The sequence below is a fragment of the Corylus avellana genome, chromosome 5 (assembly GCF_965113065.1).
Source record: "Corylus avellana chromosome 5, dhCorAvel1.hap1.2, whole genome shotgun sequence".
In the NCBI taxonomy this organism is placed as follows: Eukaryota; Viridiplantae; Streptophyta; class Magnoliopsida; order Fagales; family Betulaceae; genus Corylus; species Corylus avellana.
In genome coordinates this window covers 10,809,751-10,820,022 of record NC_142494.1, presented here as the reverse complement: position 1 = coordinate 10,820,022, position 10,272 = coordinate 10,809,751, and the positions used below count along the sequence as shown (strand labels likewise).

The 10,272-nt window shown below is 41.6% G+C and overlaps 1 protein-coding gene across 1 annotated transcript; it reads left to right on the top strand.

The window, feature by feature from the left end:
• Positions 1–219: 219 nt before the first annotated feature.
• On the top strand, positions 220–4,412 carry LOC148585762 (uncharacterized). The gene is made up of 8 exons (XM_088516740.1): positions 220–718; positions 839–935; positions 1,371–2,034; positions 2,080–2,197; positions 2,350–2,543; positions 2,621–2,732; positions 2,868–3,353; positions 3,994–4,412. Exons 1-8 carry the CDS (start codon positions 220–222, stop codon positions 4,410–4,412), a joined length of 2,589 nt encoding a protein of 862 aa, XP_088372866.1.
• The last annotated feature ends 5,860 nt before the right edge of the window (positions 4,413–10,272 follow it).

The following is a 10,272-nucleotide window of genomic DNA, read 5'->3' as shown; positions in this document are numbered from 1 at the left end:
CCCACCACAGTGATTTTGCAACTAGCTGATCCGTTTATTAAGAAGCCTAGAGGGATTGTAGAAGATGTGATCATCCAGGTGGATAAATTTTTCTTCCCAATCAACTTTATAATGCTTGACACCGAGCCTGTGCCCAATCCTAATAAGCTGGTTCCTGTCATCCTTGGGCGTCCTTTCTTAGCCACAACTAATGCATGCATCAATTGTCAAACTAGAGTCATGGAGATCTCATTTGGCAATATGAAGGTTAGGTTGAATATCTTTACTGCATTTCAACATGCTCCTGATCAAAATGAGTGTTTCTTTTTGGACAGCATTGAAGAATATGTAGAAGATTCACTACCTAGTCTCCTGACTAAGGATTCAGTGGAAGCCTGCTTGAATTACTTCGACTTTGAAGAGTTCAACACCGACCAGTACATCAAAGAGGTCCATGATTTGCTAGAAACAGCCGCAAGTGCAGAGTTCCATCCATGGAGAGTAGTAAAAGAGCCCCTACCTGTGACATCAAGTACTCCTCCTGTTCCTTCTCTAGTGTCTCCACCAAAACTTGAGTTGAAGCCCCTGCCAGCAAAGCTCAAGTATGCATTTCTTGGATCTAACAACACTTTGCCGGTCATAATTACTTTCGACCTTCAAAAGGACCAAGAGGACAGTCTGCTATCAGTGTTAAAGGAGCATAAAGAGGCCATTGGATGGACCGTGACAGATTTGAAAGGCATCAACCCCTCTATCTGTATGCACCGGATCCACTTGGAAGAAGATGCTCGACCTTCCCGTGAGGCACAGTGCCGGCTGAATCCCAACATGAAAGAGGTAGTCAAGCTATTTGATGCAGGCATCATCTACCCTATCTCATATAGCAAATGGGTAAGCCCCACTCAAGTGGTTCCAAAGAAATCTGGCATCACCGTCGTTGAGAACTCAGCTGGAGAGTAAGTTCCACAGTGCACAACCACGGGATTGCGTGTTTGCATCGACTACCGAAAGCTCAATTCCCATACCCAAAAGGATCACTTCCCGCTCCCATTCATTGATCAAATTTTGGAGCATCTTGCTGGCCAAAGCTACTATTGCTTCCTAGACGGCTATTCTGGGTATAATCAGGTAGCAGTTGATCCCCAAGACCAAGAGAAGATGACATTCACATGTCCATTCGGCACCTTTGCTTACTGACGCATGCCCTTCGGATTACGCAATGCACCTGCCACATTCCAGAGATGTATGATGTCTATCTTCTCTGACATGGTGGAGAAACTTTTGGAGGTATTTATGGTTGACTTTTCTGTTTTTGGATCTTCTTTTGATAAATGTCTCCATAATCTTTCACTTGTGCTTCAACGTTGCAAAGAAACTAACCTGATTTTAAGTTGGGAGAAGAGCCACTTCATGGTGCAAGAATGTATAGTTTTGGGCCATATAGTGTCCAAAAGAGGTATTGAGGTGGACCGGGCCAAAGTTGAGCTAATTGAAAATTTACGGCCGCCCACTTCAGTGAAGCAGATCTGTTCTTTCCTAGGTCATGCCGGCTTCTATCGCCGCTTCATCAAAGACTTCAGTAAAATTTCAAGGCCCTTGTGTAACTTGCTTGCTAAGGATGCCCCTTTTCACTTTGATGAAGCATGTCCAGAGGCATTCCAGAAGCTCCGGTCTCTGTTATCTTCTGCCCCCGTCATGCAGCCTCCCGACTGGTCTTTGCACTTTGAAATCATGTGTGATGCATCTGACTATACTGTGGGTGCAGTATTGGGACAGCGGGTAGGTAAACTCCTTCATGTCATCTATTATGCCAGCAAGACTCTAATGGATGCTCAAGTCAATTACATAACCACCGAGAAAGAATTGCTAGCTGTGGTCTTTGCCCTGGATAAATTTCGCTCATATCTTCTGGGATCAAAGGTCATCATTTATTCTGATCATGCTGCTCTGCGACATTTGCTGGCCAAGAAAGAAACAAAGCCACGATTGATCCTCTGGATACAACTTCTGCAAGAATTTGATATTAAGATTCGGGACAAGAAGGGCACTGAGAATGTTGTTGCCAACCATTTGTTATGAATCTTGTTTGAGACACCCTAGCCAGTTCCTGTTCATGACTCTTTCCCAGATGAGCAACTATTTGCAATTACTCTGAGAAATTTGCCGTGGTATGCCGATATTGTCAATTATCTAGCTACAGGTCGGATTCCTTCGCAAGGTATAAGCAAGATAAGGACCAATTGTTCAAGCAAGTTTGATTCTATTTTTGGGAAGATCCAGAGTTGTTCAAGTATTGTGCTGATCAGATCATCCGACATTGTGTCCCTGAGAGTAAATTTTCTAGCATTCTCACATTTTGTCATTCTCTAGCTTATGGAGGACATTTTAGTGCCAAGAAGATAGCAGCCAAGGTTCTGCAATGCGGATTCATATGGCCCACCTTGTTCAAAGATGCCTATGAATTTTGCCGAGCTTGTGAAAGATGTCAACGCCTAGGAGCTATGTCTCGGAGGGACATGATGCCATTGAGCCCCATCCTTATTGTCAAGATTTTTGATGTCTGGGTATCGACTTCATGGGACCCTTCCCACCGTCTTGTGGATATAAGTACATTTTGGTAGGAGTACATTATGTCTCTAAGTGGGTAGAAGCCATTGCCACCAAGACCAATGATCACAAGGTCGTGGTGAAGTTCCTACAAGCTAACATTTTCAGCAGATTTGGTACTCTTCGAGCCATCATCAGTGATGGAGGTAGACACTTTTGCAATCATTTTTTCAAAACCTTGCTTCTCAAGTACTCCATCACACATAAGGTAGCCACTCCATACCATCCTCAAACAAGTGACCAAGTGTAAGTTTCTAACCGCGAGATTATACATATTCTAGAGAAGACAGTCAGGCCAGACCGCAAGCGTACAGCTTACAAAACGCCAATTGGAATGTCTCCCTATAGACTGGTATATGGCAAGGCATGTCACCTCCCTGTAAAATTAGAACACAAGGCTCTGTGGGCAATTAAGCAGTTCAATTTTGACATGCAAACCGCCGGCCCCCACCGGAAACTTCAATTGACAGAGTTGGAGGAGCTGCGACAAGATGCATATGATAGTGCTCACCTTTATAAGGAGTGGACTAAGGCTTTTCATGACAAACATATCCTGCCCAAGACATTTAGGCCGGACCAGAAAGTATGGCTTTTCAATTCCAAACTCCGGCTATTCCCTGGGAAGCTCCACTCAAGATGGGACGGTCCTTTCATAGTCACCTCGGTGTCTCCCCATGGCGCCGTCGAATTGCAGGACCCAAAGGATGGCACTCTATTCAAGGTCTATGGTCAAAGGTTGAAGCCCTGCATCCAAAACTTCAAGCTAGGTACAGACGTGGAATCAGTCAATTTGACGGATCCTATCTATTTTTTTGATTAAGACAATGGCACCCTGGGCTCAAGCGCACCCACTGTGCGCTCGATCCAAGACCACGGGCCAGCGCTCAAGCCCACCCCGAGTGGGATCGAGCGCAGCAGCTCAACACTGACACACACTTGCACGAATGCACTCGAGCACACCATCAAGAGCGCTGGAGCGTACCCCAACCCATTCTATCCCCCTCTGCGCAAGTGCGATCGAGCACACTCTTGTGCCTGCTCGAGCGCACTCGTTTAGAGGTCTCACGTGACCTTTTTAGGTCACAAGCCCCATTTCTTTCCCCCATTTCTTCCCCCACCCCCGAAGCCCCACTGCTCCCACCACCGCGCCACCTCACCCAACCCTGCACTGACCACACCACACCACTGTCCACCGCCACCACTCACGACCCCACGGTTGCCGCGCCACCTCACGGTCACCGCGCCACCACTCCACCCCACCTCTTCCCCCCCTTTTTCTTCTTCTCTTTTCCATTTTTCCCCATCCCCACCGTGCCCAATTTCCCTAATTTTGTTGTGAAAAAAAGCAGTCCGTGGGTGCTTCTCCACACACGGACTGCTTCTATGTTGGGTTCTTTCATTTTGTAGGGAGCTTGGTAGCAACTAAAGGGGGTTCTACATCACTGCATTTTTTGGGTACCTACCAAGTGTTCGAAGAAAAGCCCCAACCAAGTGGCAGCATGCTTCAAGCCCCCGCCTCCACCTCTCGGTCTTCCCCCGCTCAGGATACCACCTCTGAGGCCCCTGCCTCGCCTTCACCATGCCGTGGTAAGCAAAGAAAGCTCATCTTGGAGATGTCGTTTGCCATTGACACAATTTTCAAAAGCCTCCAAGCAACTAAGTGGGCAGTCAAGGAATGTAAACGCCACAGCCTCACAGCACTTTTTCAGCCCGTCAGCCCTTGTATACGAAGGCCTGGTCCGAGAATTTTATCACCATCTCACCTTCGATTGTACTCGGTCGAGCATCCTATCCTCATTTGTGGCGGGCATTTGACATTGAGCTGACCACCAACGACATTGCTGCTGCACTGCAATGTTCTTATGAGTGCCCATCCAATATTTTGGCTCGGGATGGAACCCCTCGACACTCAGACCTTCCATCTGAGCTTACACTGCAGCATATTGTGCACGACATCTGCCACGGCCGTTATACCGATGATCTCCACAACTGTACAAGCAAGGTCCTACTGCCTTCCCGACTTTGGTTCGTGGACTTCATTTTCAGCAGAATGTGTGTCCATTTGGACACAAAACTCAGAGGCGCAGTCCCTTTCTAGCGGCCCTGTATGCTTTTTAGAGAGGATTTTGGACTTCCATCCCTTAGCGCATTTGGGATCAGATACAAAAGTTTTGGGATAGGGCGATTGTGCGCTGCCCTTAGGGGTCGTCTTCATGGGGACTTCCCTTCCCTTTTCTCCTCACCCATATTCTTCAGACTCGTGGCATTAAGGGTACACCCGCGGATGGGCCTATTTCTACTCATCCTCAGTTTGGACTAATCCAGTGGAACCAGAGTTGTTCCCACATGCCGAGATGACATTAGGAGCCTACAGTAGCTGAGGTTGTTAGGGAGGCTAATGGCCCTATGCACAATGATCAACCAGCAGCTGAGCCATCAGAGAGAGAGGGAGCAGCGGAGACCGTCACTATGAGCATGTCACAATATGAGTCCCTCCATAGAGAGCTGACGGAGCTCCGATCTGAGCTTGCTACCCAGAAGGCAGAGGACAAGTGCCTGGCAGATGAAAGATTTAAAGAACAACAAGCACCGTTGCACACTATTTTAGCATGGCTGCCACCTGATTCAGGGGCATCTTCTTCTGCACCACAGTGACAGGTCAGGTACTCCTATCCCTTGCATGGCTTTATTGTTTTTATCCACACACTAAGGACATTGTGTATTTTAAGTTGGAGGGTGTTGGCATACATGTTAGTTCTGAGCATGCAATTAATTTTCCTGTTGTGATTTGAAATTCATTGATAGGCTTAATATGACAAACACATGATCACTTGATTAAGGAATTCAAATTGTGTTACTTTCATTGGCAGCATGAGATATTACTTGTTTCAATTTGATTTTCAGACGCACACTAGCATGTAGTCTGTAGGGCATAAAATCTAGAATTAGTGATGTCTAGTTTTAATATTTGGAATGTAGTTGGGTAACTTATCGGGAAAATCACCTTGGCATAAATTCTTAAAAAATAAAAAAATAAAAAAAATCGATCATTTTGAGCTTTCCACCAAGTAACCGGACCTCTTGCCTCATTAAGTAGTGAGTGTTCGTGTCAAAAAGTGAGAAGTTTGGTTTGATTAATAATAATAATAAAAAAAAAATGGCTTAGCTTCGTAGCCTTTTTTACCTGAGTTAGTAAGTCCTTAGGGGTCTCTTTACACCTAATACCCTAAAACTATCTAGTTTGGGAGTCATTGGCTTAACGCTCGATACATGGGTCAATCAGAAAACTTAAAGGAGCTAAGTGCTATAAATTCTTAAAAAAAAAAAAAAAAAAAAAAAAAAAAAAAGGCTAGAATTTTTGCCTTTGTTGTTTTACCCGATGGGGAGTCTAATGAATTTTGAGTATTGAGCCATGCATGATTGAGATGAGTTTTGAAATCCCATGACTATGTGTTGAGTTCACATACACTAGTTGAATCCTGTAATATCTCATGATTGCCATGATTGAAGCTAATTTGTAATTTCCTGAAATTGTGAAGATAATGTTTGTTCTATTAAGCCTGCTAATGAATGAGAACCATGATGGTCATGATGTTGCATTCTTGGGAACTACAAGGTTGAAAATGTTTGTGGGTATCATTCCTAGAAAACCCTCACGAGACTTCACTCGTCCTTTAGGGAACTCCTAGGGGTTTAAAAGGCTTGTTGCATACGCTAAATGCAACCGTACATTCCAAGAAAGATGGATTTATCTTTCTATTTTTCACTTTATTTTCTATTTTGTATTGCTAAGGGACTAGCAATATGTAAATTGGGGGGGGGGGGGGTGTGATAAGCGCCGAATGTTGCACATTCAAGCCCCTTAATTTACATATGTTAATTCCTTAGCATTGTTATTTGTTTGATTTTGTTTTGTTTTAGTGTTTCAGGTTTTATTTGACAAACCATTGGAAATTGGGCTTAAAAGGGCAAAAAGCTGGACGTTCTGAATCTAGGATCGAGCGTAGCCCTTCTGGAGATCGAGCGCACCTGCAATCGAGCGTCTGCGGCCAAGGATCGAGCGCATGCCTGCGCTCATGCGCACAACAGCTAAGCTCGAGCGCACACGGGCTTGTGGCGCACGGCAGCAATCCTTTTCCAACGTGGATTTAGCTTTCAGTCTCTCAATTGGACTGGGAGACTGACCTCCAGTTTTCTTAGGATTTCTAGGGTTTTTAGGGTTCTCCTAATCCCTATAAATAGGGCTCTAACCATTGTAAACAGATAGACCACTTTCTAGAGTTAAAATTTCAGTAAATTGTCTGTGGAGTTTAAAAGATCATGAGTGGCTAAACCAATTGTGGGGTATTGATGTAACCATTTCCAAGCACAATGGTTTGATTATATTTAATTTTTAGTTTTCAATTTATGCTTGTTGATTGTATAACCCAAAGGATTGCTACAATTGATTTTTGTTATTCAAATTAAATGCAATTGTTCTTTAATTCCAATTAAATATTAGTAAAATTCTTATCTTGTCTTAGAAATGATTTTACTATTATTAAACTCAAATCATTCTTATTTTCTGTGATTATAAGAATGATGGTTATACAATGGTTCTTAATTGACATGCAATCAATAGGGTTAGATAGACCATATCTAGGAAAGACAAATCATACTACGCCCTAGTTTAGTTAATTTAGGTAGACGATCCGTGCCAACCGAAGATGGGTTATGCTATTCCATTGATTGTATGAAATTATTTTCATGTGTTTTCTTGTTTAAATTATAACATGCATAGAATGAATTGCTAGAATTAAATGTGGTTAACCATTGATGTGCAGATAGTGGTGAAGTCACTACCCTACTCACTCTCTCTCTCATATATTTATTCTCTTTAGTTTATGCACTTTGAAATTACACAAATAAATCAGTCTCTTTTTAATTAAGTTAATTTTAATCTTTCAAATTTTGATAATAAAACCCCTACAGTCCTTAAGGTTCGACACCCTCAATATAGCCCTATCCTACAGGATTTGTTCTATTGTGAGTGATAATTTTATAATTGATATTTTTGGACACAAAAATACTACATCACTACACTTCCCAACTTTGTTCTTCAAAATTTGGTTCCCAAATGATATGTCATCACCCTATGAGTTGGTGTACATTTCTCAAAATAATAAATCTCATGAGATTGTGGCATATTATTTGAAAACCAGCTTTTAGAGATGAATTTTGGAAAGTGTAGGACTTCTCAATATTTTTAGGACTCCCACAAAAATCGTAATCCTTATAAGCCTTACTGTGAAAATACAGCAAAACAATTCAATGGGTATCTTGAAAACAGACTTAGATGGAACCAAATTAAGCAAGAATGTTGTTCTTTCTAAAGCATATTGCCGAAATGATACAAGCAGAATAACATAACTGATCATTGCTCATACCATTCTGATGGAGAGTCACCGATGCAGTCAATTGAGATATAACCCCTAATAATTGCTCATTAGTGTCAACTATCATTAGTATTGACTTTTGGGTTGACACTAATGAGGTCGCCGCTAATGAACGCATTTTTTGTAGTGTAATAAATTTTTTCGTAATTGCCTTGGTTTGTAAACATACTTCACATTGAGAAAATCACATAAATTTTTGTGTTATTACATGTTATTATGTTGTCTTATTTATGGTGATTATGGTCTTTTGTAGAACACGAAGCCACCCCAACTTCTCTTGTGTTTCTTTCTCTCTTTACGTCAACTATTATTCTCATATTTTATATAAAATTATACAATATCCAAAGCCTAAAGCTGTTGCAGGTATAAATTAAGTGGTGAGTGGAGTCAGGGCATGTTGTAGGTCATTTGATTCAATTAGATTCGTACGTAGAATCTAATGGAAATCCTATGTCAACGCCTAGTAAAAAGGTTGGTTTCTTTGGCTCTTGGCCAACAATCACCCTCAGAGCAATTGCAAGTAGACAATTAACCTTTTGACTAAAAAGCTGCATGGAGCCCCATAATTCTTTCATTTTCTATTTTTTTAAGGTCATCATTAAAGTTATAGTCACTTACTTAATCATTCATCCGACATTTCTTTTTCACTTATCTTTACAAATCCCACATGATAAGAACCAAGTGCATTCATGGGAATTCCCTCTTTTGGAAAGCTAGATTATCCCTTGTAAAAGCTTATTGATTAGTGGGGCATGCACCACGATACTAGTTCTGTCTCAACAATGTTTCTTTATGCATATATATTAACAAAAGAATTTATAATGCTAGCGGCGGCGGCAAATTTTATATGAGATTGATCCGTGGACTTACTTTTCTTCTCTATAACTCAACTGTTTTTTTTTTTTTATCAGCCTATCAGGGGGTGGATACATGTATTGTACTGAACTTATATCATATTTGATCAAAATTTCTAATGTTTTTTCTTAAAGAAAATGGATAAAAAAAAAACACCCAAAACCCTCCTAGACAAGGAAAGACACCCAGGTGATATGGCATGCGCATGGGAAAAACCTTTCCTCAGAAGATAAATAGAAAATTAAAATTTTGAATAAGAAATCATTTAATGTCATCATGACTAAAAAAAAGTCTTGACCAAAAAAGTCTTGGTTTATTGTGCAGAATCTTGAATTTATATACAGTTTCTTGGATAAAAAAACCTATATTTGTTTTATTTATAATGTCGAAATATTACTTTTTTTGAGAATGTCTTGTCCCTTCCTAAATGAGAATGTTTTGATAAAATCTGATCATTTTCTTGTACCGCTGTCAGTAAAGTAGTTGTCCCTTTCGACACTATTGGATAAAGACGAGGATGATGACAAGAGACTAAGAAACAAATAAAACTGCACGAATGAGATATAATGGAGCCCATGCCAATTAATTATTCATATATTTTTATTTATAAGTTCCAACCACGCAGGTTCCCCCTAGGCAAATTAATAAAAGAACAATCACTTTAACTCATTGGAATTGCTGCAATTTTCTTGACGTTAAAGAAAATGATGAAATTGAATAAGGACACGACCGACAGCAGAAGCGCAGATAGTTTTGTAATTAGAGCATTATAAAACCCGCCCAACCTACAAATTCACTCTGCCTTGCCCCGATCCGCCCCGGTCCCTATAGATTTTAAGTGTATTTTTGCTGGTACTGATAAATTTCTCCCAACTTGCGCGTGGCAGGGCGGGTTGCGGGTTTTGAAATTTTTTCCTTGCGAGTACCGCTCTGCCCCGCCCAACCCCGTATAAGTATAAAACAAAAAAACCCTAACCCTAATCATTTTTTTCTTGCGCCGTTTCTCCTCTCTCTCGTCTCTTAAGTTTGCTCTCTCCATCTCCTACTATCTATCGTCTCTCTTACTCTCTCTCTGGTCTTCTCTCTTTCTCGTTAGCGACTCTCTCTCGATCTCTTGTCTGCTTCTCTCTTCGTCTACACTGCCGCTCGACATCCTCAGGCCACTGGCTACTGCGCCACTCCCACCTCTAGACCCCAATCTAGGTTTTTTTTTCTCTCTCAAGAGATCTCAAGTTCTTGGTCCAGATTTCAAGTTTTTTTCTCCTTCGTCCAGATTTAATTCCAAATCCTTTGGTTTAGGTTTGATTCAAGGGTTTTGATGTAGGAGTTGTGTAACTCGTGTTTGTTTGGGAGGAGAAGAAACCTGCAGAAGAGATGAAACGAAAAAGAAAGAAGA

Coding starts and splice junctions, on each gene's coding strand:
- LOC148585762 (XM_088516740.1), top strand. CDS start 220: ATGGAGATCTCATTTGGCAATATGAAGGTTAGGTTGAATATCTTTACT. Junction 936..1,370: donor GTTGAGAACTCAGCTGGAGA/GTAAGTTCCACA, acceptor CCTGATTTTAAG/TTGGGAGAAGAGCCACTTCA. Junction 2,544..2,620: donor TCAAGATTTTTGATGTCTGG/GTATCGACTTCA, acceptor TATGTCTCTAAG/TGGGTAGAAGCCATTGCCAC.